We start from the raw sequence: 25,501 nt of genomic DNA on the forward strand, positions 1-25,501 counted from the left end.
TGCAGACCCGTGGTGATGGAGCCCTAGAACCGCGGCCAGCGCGTCCAACCCTCGGGTACCGTGATGCTTACGAAAAAGGGGAAAACGTTGTCGGGCGTCAGGGGGTGGTCGCCTGCGGCCCTGAAGTAAAGGAGGAAATCTGCTCTGTGGGCTGTTAGGGGAAAACGTGGTGGCCGGTGGGTGTTATTTTACACTCGCCACCTGAGAGGACGGTTACAAGCAAGGGGAGTGAAATGCGAATGAAATTGATCAGGGATGTGACGTCACACGGTGAAGGTTTGAAGATGACTGACTTTTGGTTAACATCTTTTTTTAAAAAAAATGTTAGGCTTCCCTGGTGGCTCAGATGGTAAAGGATCCGCCTACAATGCAGGTAACCCGGGTTCTATCCCTGGGTCTGGAATATCCCCTGGAGAAGGAAATGGCAACCCACTCCAGTATTTTTGCCTGGAGAATCCCATGGGCGGAGGAGTCTGGCGGGCTACAGTCTGAGGTCGCCAAGAGTCAGACACGCCTGAGCGACTAACACTTTCTCTGGAAACTGAAGAAAGTGAAATATGCTTTCTGGTATTACACCCATGTGATGTTGTCTAGTGGTGATCCCTAGGATTTCATACAAAGCATAACAAAGTCATTTCCCCTGGGCATTTTTCCCCACAACACATGCTCAAGCCAGAATTTAAGAGCACTGTCCTTAGAGACAGAATATCTGGTTTCACATCCCAGCTCTGGGGCAAATGAGCTGTGTGGGCAGTGGGCAAGTCAAAACATCTCTATGCTCCCCTTTCAGCCGTTTCAGAAAGGATTCCCTTTCCTTTTGACTGCTTTCATGAATGCATGATCCCTTTACAGTAGAGAAATGGCTACTTCCACTTCAGAGATTTCCAAGAGTCATTTACTCGCGTGTATTTTGACCACCCACGTGTCTGGTACTGTGAGAAAAAGCCGACTTAGAAACGGTTGTGACTGTCATTGTATTCAAGGTATGATGATGAGCTGCTTGGCCAGGCCTCTTAGAGGGCAGTGTCTTCCTGGCGTCCCTCCACTGCAGGTCTGGTCTCCAGCCTTACAATTCAGTTCAGCAGTTACAGTTCACTTGGTCTTTATCATATCCCAGGTCCAGCTGTATGTGTGTATGTGCTTACTCGCTCAGTCGTCTCCCATTGTGATCCTGTGGACTATAGCCCACCATGCTCCTCTGTCCATGGAATTCTCCAGGCAAGAATACTGGAGTGGGTTGCCATTACCTTCTCCAGGGGATCTTCCCAACCCAGGGATCAACCCTGCCTCTCCTGCATGGCAGGCAGATTGTTTACCAGCTGGGTCACCAGGGAAGCCCACCAGGTCCGGATGACACGTCCCAAATCACTCTGTTTTGTGAACTGAGTTACACTTAGCAAACTCAAAGATTGCTCTATAGAGATCTCTTAGGTGTAACAGGAAATTCTTCGAATACTCAGCATCAGAAATGCACCTTCCCTGGTGATGAGCAGTCTTAGAGATGTTTGAAAGTTGCCCTAAGTGGGAAAAAGAATTTCCATAGAAATGTGAGAGCTGGCAGTCTTTCTCCCTCAGATCATCTGTAGCTTTGGGGTAGACTGGTGACAACCTTGGACACCTGTCTCCCTTGCTCCTTAGCCACGGACAAGGGTCTTCTGCTCCATCCCCTGGACCTGGCACGGCCTACTAGGCTGCCCCAGGCTCCAGAAGGCAGGCAGGCAGGCTGCCACTGTGGGCAGCCCAGAGCTCCATGTCGTTGGGTCTTGGCAGGCACACCACTGAGGCCCTTTTGTGGCTGCCCTCCCACCCACTGGGGCCCCAAGTTGTTGGGGGTCAGAGGGCATATTGCTAATTGCATTTCATCCCTTCCCCGTTCACTGTCCTTCTAAGTCACCATCTACATTATATCTCATGAAGTACCAAAAAATAAATAAACAGGGAATATGAAATACATCAAGTGTACAAGAGTTTTGTTTTGTTGGATTTATTGTTACTCCATTAGAAAAGTTGTATTAGCTCTTCTTGCAGATGGCCTTGTCGTGGCAGATACAGGGGAATGTACTACAGCTTGATTTCCTGGTAGAAAGATAAGAATAAAATCCACCCCCCTTTATTTTAAGTGTTCTGCTAGGTTTATTTTGGTTATGAAATTCCTCTCTCAGTAAAGAAAAAATTTTAAAGATATGTAAAGAAAAGTTTTATCTATTCACGGTTTTTAAAACTCACTGAGACCAAATTGTTTAATCTTGATTTATGTTTCAGTTTAGTAAGAACTTCATTTTATGTTAGTCTCCAAAACCAGCTCAGACCATGACTGTCTTGTCTACTAGTCCTATTTGCAGGTGAAGTAGTGTCTGCACATGGGTTTGTAAATCTGTAAGATAAATCTTCTGACATTTATGCTGACTTCTTACTGCAAATTTATAGAATCTTTCCCTGTTTGTATATCACAAGGAGGATCAGATTCTTCCCCCAATATCCAGAGCTGCCACTTAACTTTAATAATTAGTAGTTATCATTATAGTGTGCCTTGTATAGGATTATACCAAGTGTTTTACATGTATGGTCAATCCTTGTTAGAACCCTGTAGCTATGTATTATCACCTCTGTATTACAGATAAGAATAATGTGTTAGCAGAGAGCTTTTCTGTTTTTTACCCTTGTTATTAATCTGTGCTGCCTTACCCTTGTTTTTGCTCTAGTTTAATTTTGTCAGTATTGACTCTTTACTTTGCTTCACAGAGATCGGAAATTGTACAATTTGGGACTAAAAGGCTACTACGTTAAAGATGATGACAACAGTGCAGGTAATACGGTATGAAGCCGTATAGCCCTTTTTTACTAAAATTAGCCATAATACTGTGTAGAGAAGATGCGGAAGCGAAGCAGGGAGGTTATTTGACTGGTCGTAGTTTAAGTACTTGCCTTATTTGGGAAAGCTTACTTGGCTGCTCATGCATGGTGTGCTTAAGTTTCATGTTCTCGGATCCCAGTGCACTGGCTTGGGTTTTGGTTTGCTGGGTTAGGCTCCCCAGGCATTGGAGCCACCTCACTCTTACGGCCTCCTTGTTTCAGTCCTTTAGCAGTTTTACAGGTAAATGGTTCAGGGTCAACTCCAAGTGAACATCCACAGTCTGGCCTGAAGTAAGGTGGCTACCATCTGTATTAACTCTCCCACGTGACAAGTAGAATCTCGTCTACACTTTGAGCCTCACCCGAAAACCACCTGGGTCTCTGTCAGACTTCCCTGTCAGGACCCCATTTGTCCCTTCCACATGGATCTTTATGTTCCTCCAGACACAGAGGGAAGACTACAGCCCAAGGTATAGGTAAAACCAGCACAGGTGGCGTGTCATGTGCCCTGAGAAATTCCCCAGCTCTCACGTGACAGAGCCATCATTGCATCGTCACTTACCCACCTGGTAGAATGTTTGGTTGTGTTTCAGTGTGACACTATACAAGTAAGATTCCTCTAGACCCTAGGGTCCCACGGAACTTGAGGGAATATGCATAGCCCGAGGGAGCTTACGGCATATGTAGCTGATCCATCTTCCCTGTTTGCGCTCCTGAGCCTCCATGAGTTCATTACGTGGGCTGGCGAGTGGAGTCTCCTTTAATACCTAAATCGGTATCTTTCCCCCTTTGGCTTTTAGTAGAATTTCTGCCCATAGGATCTCCTTTTTTCAGGCTTCATCTGTGTAGTGTAAGATTTCCATTCTGTTGCCTAAGATTATTTAGCTGCGGTGCAGCTCAGCCCTAGTTGAGTATGCTCATATAGAGTGTTTGTCTCACATTTTTTAAATAGAGCATTTGAGTGGCTTTTATCCAATTAGTGCTATGATCTACTTTTGGATAACTGTAATAGGATAAAGTAAAACTCGTTTTGTTGTAATAAAACAGGTTTTCTCTAATCAAGGAGCTTGAAAGGATCTTCCAGTTCAGTGGATTTCAGACCTTTTTAATAGTGAAACCTTTCATTAAATGAACTTTCCCACAGAGTCCCAGGCTGTAAATGCCAGTTGAGATTGAAGTACCCATGAAGGGCCTAAAGACCTGCCTCTCACTTCTCTTATTACCAACTCCTAAAATAACTCCCCAAGTCATCATGTTAAACCCACTGCTCTAGTGCAGCGGTGCTGCAGATGGAAATGTGGAAATGGGGCTGTTTTCCCCAGGGCCTCCCTGCTGTGTTCCCTCACACATCCTCAGTCCCAGCACAGTGCTGAGCAGGAGGAGGCACTCTGTGCGGTGAGCTGAGTGGGCAGCTGGGTGGACAGCGGCAGGCGGAGCCACACTAGAAGCTGTCTCCTGGCTCTAGGAGGCTGTTTCCTCACTAGTCCACAGTCCCACCAATTCCTTTTTTCTTCCTTTTATTTTTCTTCCCCTTAAAAACTGTCACATTTGCACACCTTTACTTTGAGCAAGTCATGTAGTAATTCTGGATCTCGAGTTCTTTTTCATTAAAATGAGGATGATAAAACTTGCATTTAAATCTTCTCTGAAACTAAGCTAACATAACAACCACTGTGTGTAGGCGAACAAGCCACGGAAGAGGAGGAAGGCGGCCACTCCCAGGGCCCTGCAGAGCCTCATGACAACAGATGCCCAGACCCAGATGAGAGTGAACTGGATTCCGAGGCTGAACTCATGAGGAGTATGGGATTGCCCCTTCAGTTTGGTAGGATGTCCGCACATAAGAATTTTGAGGTAAGTATTAGTTTACTTTAATTGTTTGTTTCTTAATTTTCTTCATAAAATATCACATGGAATTTTTTTTTACCCCAAATCTAATGCTTTCTTGAATTAGGACACTTCCCAGGTGGTGCTAGTGGTAAAGAATCAGCCTGCCAACGTAGGAGACATAAGAGACACTGATTTGATCCCTGGGTTGGGAAGATCCCCTGGAGAAGGGCATGGCAACCCACTCCAGTATTCTTGCCTGGAGAATCCCATGGACAGAGGAGCCTGGTAGGCTACAGTCCATACGGTCGCAGAGTCGGACAAGGCTGAAGCGATTTAGCACACACACATACACCTGTTTTTAAATGTATGTACGTATTTATAAGATAACTAGAACTTATGGTTCTGGTTGTGATATGTCTCGTGCGTGAGGATTCCTCTTTTTAGAAACGTAGATAGTACCATTCACTTGTTTGTGTCATTAAAACCCAGATTGGGAGGTTAAGGGTATTTTGTTTAATGTCAAGATAGATTTAGATTCTACCTATTGTTATAGTTTCTGAAGTGCAGTTTATATTCAAGTTATTTTTCTTTGTAGGAATCTATGAATACTAGAAACAAAGTTAAAATAATGAAAAAGAAAAAGAAAAAACATCAAAAGAAGTACTTAGATGAGATTAAGAGAGAATCTTGGAGACAATGTGAAGAAGATGACGTTTCGGCTTCGGACGATCCTTCTTCATCTGAGAATGAGAACACTAGAAAGTACAAACTTCAAAGCCAAAAAGGCACTGAGGCTGAAAGTTTTCCCGTTGAAAACACAGTAGGTCCAAAGCTGGAAATTACAGAGATGTGGGAAAAGTACTGGAATGAATACGGTGGAGGACTGCTGTGGCAAAGCTGGCAAGAGAAACATGCAGATCAGACCCTGTGTCCAGAACCATGGAATGTTCCAGACACAAAAGAGGAGTGGGAGCAGCACTACAGTCAGATGTATTGGTACTATCTGGAACAGTTTCAGTACTGGGAAGCTCAGGGCTGGACTTTTGATGCCTCACAAAGCCAGGATACAGACCCTGGTGGGTCTGAAATAGAAGTTGACAACAAGAAAGATGAAAATCACATGAAAGCAGATGAACTTTTTTCTCCACCTTTATCTGTTGGCAGCGAAAGCTCTAATTCAAGTGATAAAGATCACAGTGAAATTCTCAATGGAATTAGTAACCTAAGTCTGAATTCAGAGAAAGTAGAACAGAGACAACTAGATCCCTCCCTAAGTTGTGATGGACGTCAGTGTTTGAGTGAAGTTCCCAGCAGAAGAGAATGCCCTGCTTCTGGCCACAGTGAACCGAGTCATGGAGGAAACACGGAAAGCAGCTTGTCTGGGAGCAGAAGCACAGACCAGCCAGCTCAGGGTAAGACTGGCCTAGATTTTTTGGTGCTTGCCTTTTTTTAATTTCCGTTATTAAGAGCTCTATTAGAGACCATTAGATATATTTTCCTCTTAAGACGGAGAAGGCAATGGCACCCCACTCCAGTACTCTTGCCTGGAAAATCCCATGGACGGAGGAGCGTGGTAGGCTGCAGTCCATGGGGTTGCTAGGAGTCGGATACAACTGAGTGACTTCACTTTGCCTTTTCACTTTCATGCATTGGAGAAGGAAATGGCAACCCACTCCAGTGTTCTTGCCTGAAGAATCCCAGGGACAGCAGAGCCTGGTGGGCTGCCGTCTACGGGGTCGCACAGAGTCGGACACGACTGAAGTGACTTAGCAGCAGCAGCCTCTTAAGAAAAGTTGTTTTTAATTAAATGTGACCATGCCATCTATAGAGTTACTTAGATTAGGATTTCATCAAAGTGTGACAGCTAACAGATGTCACAGAGGTAACTTTGTGGATTAATTTGTATAGATTTGGACAGCCATGAGCAAAAGTAGTGTCATAGTTCACTTTTTTTTTTTTCACTTTGCCTACCCCCTGGCTTGAGGGATCTTAGTTCCCCAACCAGGGATCAAACCCAGGCCAGAACAGTGAAGGCATGAAAGCACCAAATCTTAACCTCTGGACCACCATGGCATTTCTTAGAGTTGACATTTCAAGTAGTTAGATCATGGGAACTTTCAGACTTTCATAGACCTAGCTGAGAATTCTGTATGTGGATACACAGAATAAATAGGTGTGGTCTGCCATGCAGTTCTTTGCAGGAAAGGCCCTGGAAGATGTTGATTGTCTTTGGAAATGACAGAAGAGTTGTCAAACCAGGGACAGAAACTCACTGTGATACCTCCACCTCTTTAGATTCACAGGAGTCCTCAGAAGCAAACACAGTCAGAGACAGACCCCACCGCAGTGGGACTGATGGGGACGAGAGTGGAGACGATCCGCCTGAAGAGAAGCGAAGCAAACTCAAGAGGAGGCGAGTCACTCACCACCTTTCTCTCCAGCACACACCAGCACTCTTTAGAACTCGGGAGCTTACTGCAGGAGAGCACACCTCTACCTGCTCTTTCCGAACAGCACATGTTCTTGCTAACTCCTCAGTTTCTACTGGTCCTTAGAGGCAGAGACTATTGTGTGTACTTATATTCTTGGGACCTCGTAGGTTCTACATACACATACAGTGAGCTTAACTTAATTTGTAAGAGTTATTTCTCATCATTTTCATTTGTTACTGTCACCCACGTAGTAGAGGTCACTAGAAGATTTCCACAAAAGGTGGTGATGGTGGCTCAGTGCTAAAGAAGCCGCCTGCAACACAGGAGACATGGGTTCCATTCCTGGGTCAAGAAGATCCCTGGAAAAGGCAGTGGCAACCCACTTGCTGGGAAATCCCATGGACAGAGGAGCCTACTAGGCAATAGTCCATGTGGTCGAAAAGAGTGGGCCGTGACTTAGTGACTAAACAACAACGCTGAGTTACTTAATATCACTTACATCAGAACCTTCTTAACATTATTTTTTCTTCTGTATTTCCTTGTTTGCTTTTAAGGAAAACCTCTAGAGATATCACCTAGGAGATTAGTTAAGGCTACAGGTGAACTGGTGTTTTTCCGAAAGAAAATGGAGAAATCTTTATTTGTACCATGTTCAGGAATAGAGATAATTACTTGACTTAAGATTTGAATGCTTGTTACTGTGTCCCAAACACTGCTAGGTAATTGATCTCATTTGGTAAATCCTGATTGAACTGCACTTCTTCCTGTCTTTCTGGGTTTGTGATGGGAAAGTTTGCATGGGTTGACTTTTAATATTTGCCTGAACTAGTGGACTCTATAGTTAATGGCTTATCACTGTTTGCCTTGTTTGTTTAGTCATGAGCTGGACCTCGATGAAAACCCGGACTCAGACTTTGACAACGATGGTTCTCTTCTAGGATTCAAGCACGGCTCAGGGCAAAAGTAATGTTCCATCAACGCTGTTGTCTTCTAGAAATCTTAAACCACTAAGCAGTCCTCAAGCTCTCTTGATACTCAGATAGGGAATGGTGGTTACATATTTCATGGCATTTGAGGTGTTACAGTCAAAGCACTAACCTCTCTTATTAGTAAGAATTGTAGAGCTAACACTGTGCAGTTGATATATTCACATTATTAACTCAGTGTTAATAACTAAAATCCAGTGTTTTTAGTCTACAAAATTGTAATCATCTCTTTGTACTCCAAGCCATATAATCATTTAAGGCTAGAGTTTATAGAAGTTAATAATATAAAGGGTTTTCCTGATAACTGCCACATTTTAAAATTCCTGGCAGAATTTATTTCTAGCCACATGTAATTTCATTGAGAAATCACTTAGGTAGCTCTTGCTGGTATATATTCAGAGATTTATTCTGTTACCTGGAATTTAACTTAACTGTTCTTCTATTTGGAGCACACAATTTCAGTAAAAGAGAAGGGTAAGATATACTTTTTATTAAGTTTATAGTATGGGTGGAAGATACACTTGACATTTAAAGCCAAACTCTTCAGAGTTTAAGTGCTGAATTGTATGTTATACTATAGGTCCCTAATAGTCTGTAGGAGAGGCAGTTAGTGAGGCTTCAGAGAGTCAATGAAGGCTTCACAACGGACATTTGTCTTCTAGGACTGGAAAAATTCACATGGTTAGATCAGCAGATGTTCTCTAGTTAACTTTAGTAATGGGGGTTTACTTCTTAGGTGAGTTCAGATTGATTTAAGAATCTAGTGGCCACTTTCAAGATAATTTGAAGATATCCAGAACAGGGTTAGAAGAGCTTTGGCATCACCTTACTGTGAAAAAAATTGTATTTTCCCCAGCGAACATTGGGATTATAGTTTCCTGCTGTTTCTTTGTTACATTTTACAATATAATTTCTCCTTTCTGTTTTAGGTAAGATGTGTTGATATTATTCCCACCATTGGTGTTTCACATTTCCTTGAGAATTAATCTACAAGCTAGACCTTAAAAAGTCCTCTGCAGTCCTCTGCATGTTTAACTTTATTTTGTAATTTCCATAATTTAAAAAAATGAAATAAAAGTATTGACTGCTAATAGGAAATAGTGAAAATTGTTAGTTTCTTCTCTTTTCGTATAAAGAAATCCGTAGACCCTCATGTCTGAGTCCACTCCTTTTGGTTTGGTCACAGATATGGAGGAATTTCAAACTTCAGTCGCCGGCGGGTCAGGTATTTGCAGAAGAACATGAAGCAGAAGTCAAAGTCCTTGGACATGAGACGACAAATCAATATGAAAAACAAGCACATCTTCTTCACTGAAGAGTCAGAGAAAACTGGTTTTAAGAAAAGCAGAACTTTGAGTAAGGTGTGTGTAACATTTGCTCCATATTTACAAACCTAGTCTGAGTTTGTGACCCTGGCCGCTTAATTGTTGTTTGTGAATGAGAACCCTGCTTCTTCTGGTGGTGAGGGCACCAAAAATTCTGTTCCATTTGCTTCCGCAAGGCTTTTATTGTGTGAATGGAATTTGCAGAATAGGTAATTTGGGGGTGGTCTGATGGGGATGTTTGAAATCTACAAAGTAGTAACATGTGGAGCAGTAAATAGGGGATGTTGTCTGATGTGTGCAGTGATGTCTCATCTGTTTCAGGCTAAGTACCATCCTGGAGGCCTGATTTCTGACAGCAGCTACTGTAAGCCTTAATTTTGAGGTCACCTAGAGGTGATTGGGGAGAAGGCAGTGGCACCCCGCTCCAGTACTGTTGCCTGGAAAATCCCATGGATGGAGGAGCCTGGTGGGCTGCAGTCCATGGGGTCGCTAAGAGTCAGACACGACTGAGCGACTTCAATTTCACTTTTCACTTTCATGCATTGGAGAAGGAAATGGCAACCCACTCCAGTGTTCTTGCCTGGAGAATCCCATGGACGGAATAGCCTGGTGGGCTGCAGTCCATGGGGTCACACAGAGTTGGACACGACTGAAGCAACTTAGCAGCAGCAGCAGCAGCAGCAGAGGTGATCAGTCTTAACTTTGCAGACAAGTTCAGCCTACTGTCACGAGCCCTACAGCTAACTTAGTGACTCACAGTGTTAACTGGAGCACACACATCCCCTCTCGGATTTTGCTATACCAGCCTTCTGAGTACCTAGGAAACAAAAGTAATTAGAGTTGCTTTTGCTTCGTTTCTTGAGTGATCCTCCTCTGTTATAGAAAAAGAGCTCCATCCAGTGAGCAGTTTCGTGTCTGCCACCTCTGGGGCAGCTCTGTAGAGCAATGAAGCAAAGTCTCAAGCCCCATGATGACTTTGTTTTACCCTTTGTGTACATTATCTTTCCTTAACTTCACCATCCTTTTAAAACATCCTACAGATTTATCGCTGGTTTTATTTTTACTGTATTTCAGATTGCTTGGTTTGTGGTGTTATTTTACTATGTGAGTGGCCCTGGCTATATCTGGAACAAATTTCCTAGTACCAGTTTGATCAGTCTAACAGGTCTTCCTAAACTGTGTTGGATGTGGTAGTCCCGTACATTCGTCCATAGCTGAAGAGCTGAAACATAACTGCTGTGTGTGGCTGAGAAAGTAAAATCAGTGTGGCTGTTGTGCCCTTAGTATCCGATTGGTTCCCAAAGGAACCTCCCAAAGGAAGGTTCTGGGTTGTGGTCTCCGCCCATTGCCTCTCTGTCACTCTTATTCTCATCTCTTGACTCTTAGGAAGATCGGGAAGATCTGTTACGAAGAATATTCACATTAGAAAATTGCATGAAATTGTGCATCATCTGACCTTGAGCCTTGTTTGCATTTCAAAGAAGAAACCTGTTTCTTAGGAATCACTTTACTGACTCTGCTGCTTCATTAGAAGGCAGCTCACATTTTCTTTAGACGGATTGACACTAAATCTTTGCAGAGTTCTTCTCTGATGCTGAGTACCATTTAACATAGATCAGATAGTCTGGGCCATTGCAGAAAATTCTGTATAGTTGGAAAAACTAAAAGTTATGGCTCAACAGTAGGTGAGTGCATTTGTAATGGTAATGTATATTACGGTTATATTGTTAGAAGACCTAATGGAAAGTTACTGGAACAGAGACCTTTATCCTCTTAGTGTTGATTGCATGCAGGAAGGTCATCGTCTTGTGTTTAAGTGAGGTCATGGTATATCCAGGTAACATTTAGGTTGGAATTACATAACTTGTATGATGTAATGTACATATCTGAGCTAATACTGTGACGCAGCTTGTCAGGTCAAAAATGGTAAAGCAGGTAGACATGTTCTTTGTAACAAAGAATTAATTCATGCTTGTAACATTTTAACATTTCAGGTAGAAAAATTTCTAAAATGGGTTAAGGAACCAGTGGATGAAGAAGCATCGCCAGAGTCGGTTTCTCATAACAACATGCAAGACACTTGCACAAGCAGTGGCTCAGAGGAACCAGAAGTGTCTGTTGAGAAGGGGGATGACCCGGTGGAAATGAGTGAGGCAGAACCTGGACAGCATCCTGCTGTGTGTCCAGCCGGGGAAGTGGGAGCAGAGACGCATGACGGGACCAGCCCAGAAGCCGCCGGGACAGATACAGAGGGCTGCGTGCCCCAGGCTGCTTCGGACCCTTGCCAGGAAGAGGCTGAAGGTGAGAATGTGCTCACACTGTCACGGGCGGAAGGTCATTGTTCTCAGTGTGCCTTTCCCTCGTTACCGTTTACGATCATCTACACCTCCAGACTCAGAGCCCCCTTGGCTGCACAAGCACGGTAAAATAAAAAGTTAACTCACATAGGGAGCTATTGGAGCACTTCCATCGATGCCATTAGACTGGCGTCTGCCACCACACTGCTCTGTAGGCTGCGTGTTCTGGAGCGCAGCCCCAAATTCTAGTTATTTGATGTAACCACACTTTAGATAACTTCACCTGTGATTTCCTCTTTCTTTAGTCACCATCTGTATTGGTTCTGTTCTTTTGTTCTAGCTGAAAGTCAGAAAAAGAAGAAAAAGAAAAAGAAGAACAAAAAGGAGCTGAATCTGCCCCCTGACATCGCTGCCGTGCCTGAGCTTGTGAAGTACTGGGCTCAGAGGTACAGGCTCTTCTCCCGTTTCGATGATGGCATTAAATTAGACAGAGGTAACGTGGATGTGTAATTTTTAACTTCGTTTTGAAATAATTTCAGATTTATAGAAAAGTTATAAGAATTGTAAGAAACTTTCATATCCCTTCTACTCAGATTGAGCTCTTTCTACCGTTTTGCCACATTTGCTTTGTCATTCTGTGTATGTGTGTTTTCTGATCCAGCTACTCCTACCCCTTAATACTTTGGTGTATATTTTCTAAGAACAATGATGTAACAGTGATAAGGTTAGAAGTTTAACATTGTTACCATGTTATAATCAATAAAGTAGTGCTCTCCTTTCATCAATTATCCTAATCATGTCCTTTGCAGCATTTTTTTCCTTCCCGTGTAGGATCGTATATTACATTTATTTTCATGTTTCTTTTCCTTTAATCTGGGACAGTTCCTCAACCTTTTTGCCTTTCATGACTTTGACATTTTCTAGAGAATAGCTGCCAGTCATCTTCCACAGTGTCTCTCAATTTGGATATAAACGTGTTTTTTAAACTCAGACTCAGGTTTATTCTGTATTTTTAGCACAATTGATAGATGATTAAACAGAACATCTGATGAGCAGAAAGCTGTAAGTTAATCAGTTAACACTGGAAAGTTTGAATTCTTTCTCCAGCTTTCCTACCATGACCTTAAACAGCTAGCTTATACTCAGTTGCACAAACTGATGCTTATTTTCGTGTTGGCGCTACTTAAATATTTCTACCGTTTATTTATTATATATTATTTATTATTAATATTTATTAACTGTCAAAATCAGGAGGTACTGATCTGTGGTGGAGTTTCTGGGGTTCCTTGAACCTCTTAAAATTATTTGTAAAATGTTGTATATCAGGGAGCATACATAGAGTTTGTTGGGGAAATAAGACTGGATAAAAGCTGATAATTCTATAATAGGAGTTTATGAGTTTATTCTTCTACCAGTGAGGAGCCATTTAAAGTTTTGGTTTAAAAAAGGGAGAGGGAATAGGAAAATTGGTACATCATTTTGTTCAGAGAAATATTCTGAAAAATATAAATTCCTTCTGTTGGACAAGGAGGAGGAGGGCAGTGTCCTTTTCTTGTGGAGTGGACACAGGACTTCATTACTGAAGATGAAGACAACCCTACAGTCGTGTTGTCACATCCTTGCTTTCTGCAGATTTTGCCAAGTGTCTGGTACAAATCTGGTTCATTACTTCCCCTCTAGGAATGAATTAATTGGGAGCCTCAGTGAAGTTTGGGGAGTTGATCAGCTAGAACAGCTACCTTTCTATTTCCCACGATAGGCAGTCAATTGTTACTACTTCAGACAGAAAAATCAGTATTGCTTTCAGTTATTGGAGGCGTTTTGTAAAAGAATCAGGCAAGAATAGAGGTGGTTGGTTGTTTATGTGAAAATTGGGACTGGGGATAGTACTGCTCCATTTATAACAAAATTTGTAGACCTTTCTTTCAAACTGGATAATATATGATTTTTTGAAAAGAGAAACTGAGTTGTTTTTTGGGTATTTATTCAGTAGTATACATCGATGTTTGCTGTGTCTGTGTCTGGCTTGGCTTCTTGACACTGAATGTCCTAACAGAAGCCTTTCCCTTTGCAGAGGGCTGGTTTTCAGTTACTCCCGAGAAGATTGCCGAGCATATCGCGGGCAGGGTCAGCCAGTCCTTGGAGAGTGGCACCATTGTGGACGCCTTCTGTGGAGTTGGAGGAAATACCATTCAGTTTGCCCTAACAGGGAAGAGAGGTAATTGGTCATCAGTGGTTTACTCATTAATTAATTTCAGTTTATTCATCAGACGTTTCATTTTCCTTCAGCCCTATCTTTACTGAAATATAATCATAGATAATTTAATGCCAAATATTTAACAATAATAGTTAGCATATATTAAGACTACACTTTGGGTACTGTTGTGTTTAATATGTATCAGTGTATTTAGTCAATAGTCTTGTGATATGTATCTTTTATACTTTCTGTGTTTAACAAATAAACTGAGAAATAAAACATGCAGTAATTTGCCCAAGATCACACAGACCCAGCTCAGTAGCGGCAAGATTATAACATGATATAAAAGTAAAACTATTAAAATGGGGGAGACTTCTCTGAAAGAAGAGAAGCGTAGATGGTGCAGCAGGGGAGGTGTGGTCCGGCTTTGCCCTCACCTGCTGTATGATTTTAGACTACCTTTAATCTTAATGGAAAGGAGAGATTAAACTGAGAGAATGCTGTGATACCTTTCAGCTTTGACATCCTAAGACACTAAGAACCTTTTAAATATTAGACTGTCCTCATGGTTGTTTGACTTTGGAATCCCAGAAAAGAAAACCTGTTACTGTATATCTGCCAGGAACTGTGTCAGGTAGGTGGTACATGTGCTGTTTCCAGAGATGGGTTGAGGGGGAGGCTTTATGAGACTGGACAAGGTGGCCAGTGGCCGCCATTCCTGGACATTGCTATTCCCCGCGGTATCTCCAGCACCTATCAGCACTTCATTCACCTGCCAGATTGAGTTGCTCACACTCTGTTAGGCCCGAAAACAAAAATGGCTTCCAAGAGAGCACAGGTGAAAACAGGGCGATTAGCCAAATACAGTTGGTGTTGAAAGTCACTTTTTTTCTGTTGAATTTTTGCTGTTGACAGTGTATCTCTACATCTGTCTCCATGCTATCAATTCAGCAGATTAAGCAGCTAAAAAGGACCTTGTCCCTTTTATAAATATGAAAGTTATTTAGAAGAATAGTGTTGTGGATGGATGATTTTGCAACATAGGGTTGGTGCCTGTATTCACTGTTCCAGTGATGTACTTAGTGCATTATTTCCCCAAAGCATTAACAAACCTTGAAACCAACATTTTCTGTAATACAGCTATTTCCTTGTCAACCATGGTGTATGCATCAGGATTGCACTCCGCCCTTGCATACATAAAATATTGCCACTAACATCCTGTTGCACACACAGGTGCACATGAGTAATTTACTGGAAGACATGAGTAAGTCGGAATTAACTTACGTTTGCGTTGCTAATTATGAAATTGAAGTAAATTAAATGAGAGCCTGTGTGGTAAAAACATGACGTCTGTTCCCTCTACCTAAAATGTCTCATTAAACATCACCAGCAGGTGTTTTTGCAACTCTTCTTCATAAGTTAGCTACCTAGGTTTGTCAAAATGTTTTATTTGCCTTTTTGTAGACATTGTCAAATCTGTCTACTTTTGGACATTGCCTCATCTTGAGGAAATTGGTCTTCTGTGAAATCTTAGCATTTCTAAGCTGTCTGTGCAGCCATCACCTTCCCAAGTGTCTACCGTACAGCTCTGACCACAGACCAGGCTTGGGTTGCTGGGTAGCCACCTCACTGGTTACCTTGGCCCAGCGGCCTAAGTGAGACAGCTCTGCAGGCCACATCCTTGGTCTCATTTTCTTGATACAGCCCAAGTGAATCTTCCTGAAAGTGAAAGTAAAGTCGCTCAGTCACGTCCGACTCTTTGCGACCCCGTGGCCTCTAGCCCACCAGGCTGCATCCATGGGATTCTCTCGGCAAGAATACTGGAGTGGGTTGCCATTTCCTTCTCTAGGAAGTGAATCTTCCTAGGTTAGGTGAAATTTTTAAATTAAATTCTCTCATTTATGTGGCCAAATCTCCCTTTAAAAACGCTTTTTAAAAGGGACTTAAACGCACAGAAAATAAAGACTGCTCAGAAGATGCAGTCGTCCATATAACTGACAATCAGTGTCATTGAACTCCTCTTTCTTGTCCTATTTTTAGTGATTGCCATCGATATTGATCCTGTTAAGATCGATCTTGCTCGCAATAATGCAGAAATTTATGGCGTAGTGGACAAGATCGAGTTCATCTGTGGAGATTTCCTGCAGCTGGCTTCTAGTCTAAAGGCCGATGTCGTGTTTCTCAGCCCACCTTGGGGAGGACCGGACTACGCCACTGCCGAGATCTTCGACATCAGCACCATGATGTCTCCTGATGGATATCCTTTGGAAGTCCTAGAGTTCACTCAAACGGTGCTGTGGAGAGGAAACGTCTCTGTGTGTGTGTGTGTGTGTGTGTGTGTGTGTGTGTGTGTGAGAGAAATTAGTGAACAGGAGAGATGTTAGCTAATAGCACTTGATAGATTCCAGTTTGTTTTGCATAAAAATTAACTGGTGATTGATCTCCAAAAGTTATGGCAAATATGAGGTTATATTTCCATTGGTTGCTCTCCAATTGTCCCATTAGAAAATAAGAACTAAAGGGCATTAATTGTTTGGAATTACTGTCTGGAAATCAGGGGTTTCCTCAGGACCTGTTCCTGGGCTCTGGGTGACTGTCCCTTGACTTATCTTCAGCTCACACTGACCTAAGTTGTCTGTGTCTCCAAGTTCTTCCTGTTACTTCTCCAGGTTACTGGAGCAAACCCCTTATTTCAGGAAGACTAGCATGTGTTCCAGAAGGCAATGGCACCCCACTCCAGTACTCTTGCCTGGAAAATCCCATGGATGGAAGAGCCTGGTAGGCTGCAGTCCGTGGGGTCGTGAAGAGTAGGGCACGACTGAGCGACTTCACTTTCACTTTTCTCTTTCATGCCTTGGAGAAGGAAATGGCAACCCACTCCAGTGTTCTCGCCTGGAGAATCCCAGGGACGGGGGAGCCTGTTGGGCTGCCATCTATGGGGTCGCACAGAGTTGGACATGACTGAAGCAACGCAGCAGCAGCATGTGTTATTTTTCTTTTTATTTCAATTCCCCAGAGGAGTCATTTACGGCTCTTAACTGGAATTGTTTTAAATCGCTAATTAAAATTTAGAAAAAGTACAGTAGACAGAGTTACTTGTCTTTATTCTTTACTAGAAAGATGTGGTTATTGTGCTTTCCCGTTCATCCTGTTTTCACAAAAACTAGGAAATAGCAGAAAGAAAGTGTGTGTTTCTAGCTCTCGGTTGCTACCCTAGGATAATCCAATACATAGATTAAACTTCTAATCCCTGACCTGTTAGAGACAGCTCAGTCAGTTCAGTCACTCAGTCGTGTCTGACTCTTTGTGACCCCATGGACTGCAGCACGCCAGGCCTCCCTGTCCATCACCAATTCCCGGAGTTGAGTCAAACTCATCTCCATTGAGTCGGTGATGCCCTCCAACCATCTCATCCTCTGTAGTCCCCTTCTCCTCCTGCCTTTAATCTTTCCCAGCATCAGAATCTTTTTTAATGAGTCAGTTCATCACATCAGGTGACCAAAGTATTGGAGTTTCAGCTTCATCATCAGCCCTTCCAGTGAACACCCAGGACTGATTTCCTTTAGGATGGACTGGTTGGATCTCCTTGCAGTCCAAGGGACTCTCAAGAGACTTCTCCAGCACCACAGTTCAAAAGCATCAATTCTTCGGTGTTCAACTTTCTTTGCAGTCCAACTCTCACATCCATACATGACCACTGGGAAAACCATAACTTTGACAAGACAGACCTTTCTTCTCCTTTAGGTCCCATTCGAGGTACTTTTGGGCTTCTCAGGTGGCTCAGTGGTAAAGAATCTGCCTGTAATGCAGGAGACCCCCGTTCGATCCCTGGGTCTGGAAGGACCCCCTGGAGAAGGGAATAGCAACCCATGCCAGTTTTCTTGCCTGGAAAATTCCATGGATAGAGGAACCTGGAGGGCTAGAGTCCATGGGGTCTCAGAGTTGGACATGACTGAGCAACTAACACACACACAGAGTGCTGTTCCACATCAGAATACACTTGGGTTATGATATCACAGTTGAAGAACATATCTCTGATCAGAAATCAACCGCTGTTTTTGTTACTTTTCCTTAACTACTGTCTACCTTTGAAATTTTCAGACTTGCCCAGAAGATCACTAATAATATTGTTTTCTTTCTTCCAAGAAATGCTGATACCGACCAGGTAAGCCATTACTAAAGATCTTCTATGAACCTCTGGTGTGACTGTTACAGAGACTAGACAGAAAAAGATACAGGGTATTTCTTTGCTTGAGAGCATATTTATGAGAAATGCCTGGCATTCTTTTCCTATTATTAGAAAACTAGAAGTCTCAGCAGTTAAGTCTCCCCATGCCCATTTCATCCTGTTCATCTCCTTGGCTCCCGGCGTACATGACCATAAACAGAACACTCAGGGCTTTTCGTTCCATGTCCTGAAAGGATGAATGTGTTGTGTTCCAGTCTTGCACACCTGACATAGCCAAGATACCTTTACTGAAGCCTGCCTTGAGAATAGGTGTTAGGTATTCCTGAAAATGACAGCCTTGATGGATACACAGACAGATGAAACCTTAATGTGACCAACAGTTTTTTTCTATGGTCTTGAGGTGTAGGGCACTTGACTAACATTCACATATCCTTGTTCTGTTCATATCACAAACATTTATTTTAAACATTATGGTTTTTTCCCTAGAATAATAACTGCTTCACAGCGATCTGAGGATGTCTTGGTTTCATGCTTTCGTTGATGTGTTTTGTAAGCACCTATCACTCCAGTATTCTGTTCTAGAGCATTCCATGAACTATATAGTCCATGAGGTCGCAAAGAGCTGAATTAGCGACTTTCACTTTCATCACATATCTGCTTTGTGCTAAGTATGCTGTTGAGAATCTTTGGTCTTTCATCTTTAAGTTTTACTCCAGCATTGCTGGGTGTTGGTTTTTCCTTTCTCTCCCATTTGGTACTCTGAGAGCTGACTCTCATTGAGCTTTGTTCATCATATTTAACTCTGAAATTATCTCCATTATTTATTCAGCTATGTTCTCACCATCTTTTTCTCTTTATCAGGACATCTATTACATGAAAGTTAATGTCCCATAACTGTATTTTCTGGTGTTTTGTCTCCTTTTCCCTTCTGGGAGATTACTTCTGTCTGTTCTTCATTCCTCACATATATAAATTCTTTCTATCCCATCTAATGTGTTTTTTGAAGAATAAATGAAATAAGTAAACCAGTTTTCACAGTCCCTCCAGCCCATAAATCTTCAAAAATTCTTGTGTCTGTTACTCAGAAGATCCTGCCATAAAGTTATTGTGGAAAGAATGTAAACATTACTAAGATTTGAAAGAAGAACAATAGGTAAAGATGTCATGATTTCCCTAGAGGGGAAAATGGACATCTTTAATATTTGTAAAACGGGGACTTCCCTAGTGGTCCAGTGGCTAAGACTGCTGCCGCTGCAGAGGGCACAGGTTCCGTCCCTGATCAGGGCACTAAGATCCCACAAGCCATGAGGTGCAAACACCACCCCCGCCCCCCCAAAACTGTAAAATGACAGAATCTAGTTTATAAACACACATTCCAGATTGCAGATTTTTCTCTTCTCCTCTACTAACCGGTAACACTTACGTACTGAACATGTTCTTGTGTTTGTTTGTTACACTTTCCCATCTTTGCTTCATCTGCTTAATCTTTGGAATGCTGGGTTTCAGATCTGGCTGCAAATTAAATCACCTGAATAGCTTCTTTTTTTTTTTTTTAATTGTAGAACATTTATGACAAAATTCACCCTAAATCACTCTGAAGCATACGGTCCAGGAGCGTTAAATACATTCGTGTTGTGGGACAGCTGTCAGCACCATGTGCCTCGGGACTTTTCTGTTTTCTGACACTGCAGCTCTGTACCCATCACAGACTGATTCCACACCCGTCCACCACTGCCCCCAGCGCCCGCCTTCTACCCGCTGTGTCTGTAAATCTGACTGCTCGTATATGCCTCAGTGAGTGGAGCCATACGATATTTGTCCTCCTGTGTCTGGCTGTTTTCATTTAGTATACTGTCCTTAAGGTTCATCTGTGTTGTAGCGTGTGTCAGAATCTTCCTTTATTTTTAAGGCTGAATGACAGTCTGTTGTATGCACACGCGTTTTGTTCATCCTGTTACCCGTCTGCGGACATTCAGGGTTGTTTCCACCTTTTGACTGCTGTGGATAATGCCACTATGAACACGGGTGTACACACATCTGGTCAAGTCCTTGCTTTCGGCTTTCTTGGTTATATATCCACAAATGGAACAGCTGGATCAGATGGTGATTCTATTTTTAGGTTTTGGACTGTTCTCCACAGTAGCAGAATGATTTTACATTCCCAACAGTAGTCACAAGAGTTCCAACTTGCCCACAGTCTCAGTAACATTTGTTATTTTGTTTGGTAATAACTATCCTAGTGGGTATGGAACAGTACCTCACTGTGCTTTTAGCTTGTGCTTTCCTAAGTGATGCTGAGCGTCTTTTCATGTGTGTGTCTTCTGGGTATTAACCCTTTATTGGATATATGCTTTCCCAGTTTTTTCTCTCATCCCATGGGTTGCCTCAGAAGTGTTTTTTGTTACTCTTGTTCTGGCCACACCGCACAGCCTGGGGGATCTTCGTTCCCCAACCAGGGACTGAACCTGAGCTCCCTGCAGTGAGGGTGCAGGGTCCTAGGGACTGGCTCACCAGGGAAGTCCCCCTTTACTCTCTCAGTAATGCCTTCTAATGCACAAAATGTTTTCATTTTGATGAAGTTCAGCTTAGCTAATTTTTTTGTTTGTTGCCTGTGCTTTTGATGTCATCTCCAGAAACGATTGCTAAATTCAGTGTCTTGAAGATGTTCTCCTGTTTTCTTCTTGGTACAGTTGTCACTGAGTAGCTTTTTTAAACTACTGATACTCAAATCTACTGGGGAAGATTCTCTCCAGTTTATTTTCTAGGATGAGGCCCACACATGAATTTTTAAAATACCCCAAGTGATTGTCATGTGCAGCCAGAAGTGAGATTCTCTGGGTTAAAAGAAGAGGAAACAGAATGAACAAATCAGTTCTCCTCTGAGTTTTAAGGGGATAATCTTAGATCTTGGTGCTTGTCATCTACTGGTGAGACTTTGTGTCTAAACATCAGGTCTCTCAGGTAGTGTGTGCTATGACAGGAGAAAGAAAAAGCACTCTCTCCTGGCTTTATGTATTTTTATATCAAACTGAATATTAAACCTAACATCTGCTATTCATGTGACTCAGTTCTAGATTCCAAGATAAGGCTGAGTCTATTCCATAATTCTGTTTTTCTTGCATGTAAATATTACACATCAAGAAAAGGAAAAAAAAATTTTTAAGAAAAAATAATTGTACATCATAACTAGTCTCACAGGAGGCTAAATGATCCTTCTATGAAACATTAGATGGGATATTTGGGTACTTGAATGACAATAGGAAATTCACTATCACGAAAGTTTGAGTGAGTACATTTTTTCTAGCTAAATGAACATTTGCCCAAGGACAAAGTGAACTTTTTTTCTTGGATTTTGATTTTCACAACACCTGGCAGAATTGCAGTTGGTAGCTAGCTCATTCACATATTCTACCGCTAGAGGGCGTAATGATACTAGAGAATAATAAAAGTAAAAAAAAAACTTGAAATTTCAAATGCATTATACTGGTATTGAATTTGGATCAAATTACTATAGGAAATCAGCTTTTCTTTTTAAAATTAAAATTATCCACATATAGGATTTTTTCTCCCAATTTTAATCTGTTTGATATATTTTAATAACTTCCGTTTTGAATTTATTTTTAATTGGAAGATGCTTGCTTGACATTGTTGTATTGGTTTCTGCCATCCATCCACATGAATCAGCCACAGGTAGACCACATGTAGGATTTTTTAAATGAGAGAAGAGATGGTACGGCAAGGTTTAGAAAGAGCAGAGTGGCATGCTTGACATGAAGTCGAGTTCATGAGAGTCCAGTCCTTAGTTGTACTTCCTGTCCAAACAGACTGGCGTTTCTTTTGGTAATCGTAGTATATTTTGGTCCAATACCAAAAATATAGCCTGTAATTGGGAACTGCTGATTTTTATCGATTTACTTCTTTCCTTCCCTCCCCTCCCTCCTTCCTCTTCCTCTCCTGCTCCTTACCCCACCCCTCTTAATTTATTAAACTTAAAAAAGGGGAAGGAACCAGATGACATTTTGTCAGTTAAACCTACTAGTGAAAAATAAAGACAGCTGTAAATTGATGGCAATAAGTTTGCTTGAAACAAAATATTATTTATTGCCTTGAACTACATAATTTTTAGTTACATAGTTACAATTTCAACTCCAGAATTCTAACCTTGAAAATGTATGTACTTGTGAAAATATCTTTTAAAAGCACAAAAAGGCTAAGGTTAGAAATCATTTTTAAATAGAACACTTAAAGTAACATACTAATTCTGTTTTAAATTTCTTGCTAAACACTAGGTGGGTGTTTTTGATACTTGCTTTAGTTGTCCATCGTCTGAGTCTCCTGGCTAGAATGAGAGATTCACAAATGCTTCCTTTGGTTTCGTTTTGGTTTTGGTGCACTCCACTGCCTGGAAGAAAAACCCTTAAGCCATTTACTCAGTAGTTGTTGAATAAAATAATCTGTCATAGACCTCAAAAACTCCCATGTAAGACATCTTCATTCCTTTTTCTACCCAAAACCCCCAAGTGCAGGAAACCTTACCTTCTCAGATTCATTTTAATGTAATTCTGTGTATGAATTACAGGGTGCTCTTTTCAGGGAGATTGGTAATATTCCTCCTTTTTAGATTTAGGAAGCCAAACCTCATCTTAATGGCTTTCTGCATTGATGAGCAAGTTACGGGTAGAACTGAGATGTTGCTGCTTGCCTCTGGGTGCTCTGCTCTCCCTGTTCCGGCAGATTTTTTGCTGCTGTTTCAGCTCAGCGCCGCTTCTCTTTACCCACCTCGTCTCTCCTTTCCTTCCTCTTCCTCTCAATCCCCACCCCACACCCAGAGAAGACTTCTGCTTTGCCAGTCTCAACTTTTTTTATGTAAATCATTATTTAAAGGAATGGGAGAAATACTGTGCTTAAGTTATATCTTAATTCATAGATAAATTACTGTGAAGCAATTATATTTTAAATATACTAGTCGATACGCCTTTCATTGGTTAAAGACAAAATTCTTCATTTGCCCTTTCTCGTGAAAAATCAGACTGGCACAAAGATTGCTGTTGTTTAGTCGCTCAGTCATGTCCAGCTATTTGTGACCCCATGGACTGCAGCACGCCAGGCTTCCCTGGCCTTCACCATCTCCCAGAATTTGCTCGAACTCATTTCCATTGCGTCCGCAATGGCATCAAACCATTTCATCCTCTGTTGTCCCTTTCTCTTCCTGCCTTCAGTCTTTCCCAGCATCAGGGTCTTTTCTAATGAATTGGCTCTTTGCAACAGGTGGCCAAAGTATTGAAGCTTCAGCTTTAGCATCAATCCTTCCAATAAATATTCAGGGTTGATTTCCTTTAGGATTGACTGGTTGGATCTCCTTACAGTCCAGGGGACTCTAAAGAGTCTTCTCCAACACCATAGTTCAAAGTCATCAGTTCTTTGGCGCTCAGTCTTTTTTATTGTCCAGCTCATACATCCATACATGACTACTGAAAAAACCCTATGTTTGACAATGCAGACTTTTGTCAGCAAAGTGATGTCTCTACTTTTTAATACACTGCCTAGGCACAAAGATATCAGAATAGAAAACGAAACACTTCTTTCTTCCTGATAATTGCTGCTCTGAGATGACTTCACTATTTTTCACTTCTAGTTTTACTTTAATTACTTTATGCCTTTTTAGTCAATAGTGGGATGTATACGTGCATCTTCTCATTGTAGCAGGTACTGTTTGGCTTCTGCTGCCATCTATCCCTATTGATAAAAACATAGCCATCTCTTTGCATCTCTGGAAGAGGTTGATATCAACATTGTTACTTTCCTAGTGGGACAGCCTCTTTTTTTTCTTTCAGCGTGTACCCTGGAATGACCTTTGCTTCTTCCCTATTTCTGTATCTGTGACATTTTTCTAAGGAGAAGTTGAAGTACTGTAGAATACATGCTCATTGATGATACACAGTAAATTTTACTTCCCGCTGGAAGCTGGTGGAGCACATGTAATACCACTGAGATTAGATGTCTCACCTCCAAACCAGTCCCTGGGACTCTGGGAGCCCTCTGTCCCCTACTCCCTGTCTCCAAACGGCACCTCTCTGTGCAGAACACACAGCTGCAGTGTTTCCGGTTACAAGGACAGGACTGCAGTTCCTGGGACTCCGGAAGCCCTCTCTCCCCCACTCCCTGTCTCCAGGTCTCTGACTCCCAGGCTTCCACTCTGTCCCCCTTTCCCTTCACCCCCCTGCCACCCTCAACAAACTGGTCTCTGGTGATGGTTAGAAGGGAGTGTATTTGCTAGTAATAGACCTGAGAGGTTAGACAAAAGATGCTGGACTAAAATGAAACTTTGTGTAAGGACTTAGGGTAGTAAAGCATTGCTCTTGTGAAGCATCCTTTTGAGGTTAACTCTTCGGAGATGAAGAGTTGGTGGTACTTTTAGCTTCTCAATAACAGGGCCAGTCACCGTATACGAGTAGACCTCAAAAAGAGCAGTATATTTAATCACAGTAAAGCGGGGAGGGGAGACTTAAAAATATACACACGCAAGAGCAGCAGGTGGAGGAGGTGATTCAAGCTGGGAGAACAGCACAGAGCCCACCGAGGAAGCAAGAGTCAGATCACAGAAGCTGGAGCTCCCGTGAGAGATGGACAGGTCTGTCTCGCTCTCTGATATGTTCTATCTTAATAAATAACCTGATATTCGGGAAGGATATGTGGTTCTGTTCCTCTAAGTTCTGTAACTTCTGGCTTTGGAGAGATTAGGTCTTATACAATAACATAGCACTGTGATCCTACCCATAATGTCAAAAGTATCTGAAACAACAAGTATTTCTACCACCAAACACTTCACTAATACTCACCTGGAAAGTGACAGTGAACATTTGAGATGCCTCATTATTTGAAAGTCTTAAAAGCCTGAGTGGTATTGTCTTGATAAAGCATCTGAATGGAAGGTTCATTTTGAAATCATGCTTATGTGCGTATGACTTTCTTCTGTTCCATTTTCAGGTGGCATCCTTGGCTGGGCCTGGAGGGCAAGTGGAAATAGAACAAAACTTTCTTAATAATAGGTTGAAGACAATCACTGCTTATTTTGGGGACCTGATCCGAAGATCAACCTCTGAATCATAAGTGAGGTGGGACAGAGAGACCAAAAGATCATGTAGCAGTCAGATTATCATTCACCAGAGTTACTCTCTGTGCTCACTGATGTTTTGTGCCCAGAGTCTAGTGGGTATTTGTGCCCAAATACACATTTTCCCTCACTGGTACAGTACTATGTGAAATTTGCCTTTAAGCATCCATTTATTTTATAGTTAGTGTTTTTTAAGTTTCTATGGGAAAAAATGAAATACATTTTATAATGTAAAAATTTATATTCTTTTTCTATTAAAACAGCAGTCAGCAGAGGAA

The 25,501-nt window shown here is 42.0% G+C and overlaps 1 protein-coding gene across 1 annotated transcript in view; it reads left to right on the plus strand.

Moving 5' to 3' along the window:
* Positions 1 to 25,501, plus strand: part of TGS1 (trimethylguanosine synthase 1) — a 25,926-nt gene extending 425 nt beyond the window's left edge. Inside the window, exons 2-13 of the mRNA XM_010838967.1 lie at positions 2,743 to 2,807; positions 4,535 to 4,707; positions 5,279 to 6,095; positions 6,979 to 7,096; positions 7,992 to 8,078; positions 9,288 to 9,462; positions 11,421 to 11,727; positions 12,064 to 12,216; positions 13,798 to 13,941; positions 15,961 to 16,177; positions 18,007 to 18,085; positions 25,097 to 25,501. Of these exons, the coding sequence (XP_010837269.1) occupies positions 2,743 to 2,807; positions 4,535 to 4,707; positions 5,279 to 6,095; positions 6,979 to 7,096; positions 7,992 to 8,078; positions 9,288 to 9,462; positions 11,421 to 11,727; positions 12,064 to 12,216; positions 13,798 to 13,941; positions 15,961 to 16,177; positions 18,007 to 18,085; positions 25,097 to 25,219 (2,458 nt within the window). The 3' untranslated portion in view covers positions 25,220 to 25,501. The remainder of the gene's footprint in view (positions 1 to 2,742; positions 2,808 to 4,534; positions 4,708 to 5,278; positions 6,096 to 6,978; positions 7,097 to 7,991; positions 8,079 to 9,287; positions 9,463 to 11,420; positions 11,728 to 12,063; positions 12,217 to 13,797; positions 13,942 to 15,960; positions 16,178 to 18,006; positions 18,086 to 25,096) is intronic.

The sequence above is a fragment of the Bison bison genome, unplaced genomic scaffold (assembly GCF_000754665.1).
Source record: "Bison bison bison isolate TAMUID 2011002044 unplaced genomic scaffold, Bison_UMD1.0 scf7180017864108, whole genome shotgun sequence".
NCBI lineage: Eukaryota > Metazoa > Chordata > Mammalia > Artiodactyla > Bovidae > Bison > Bison bison.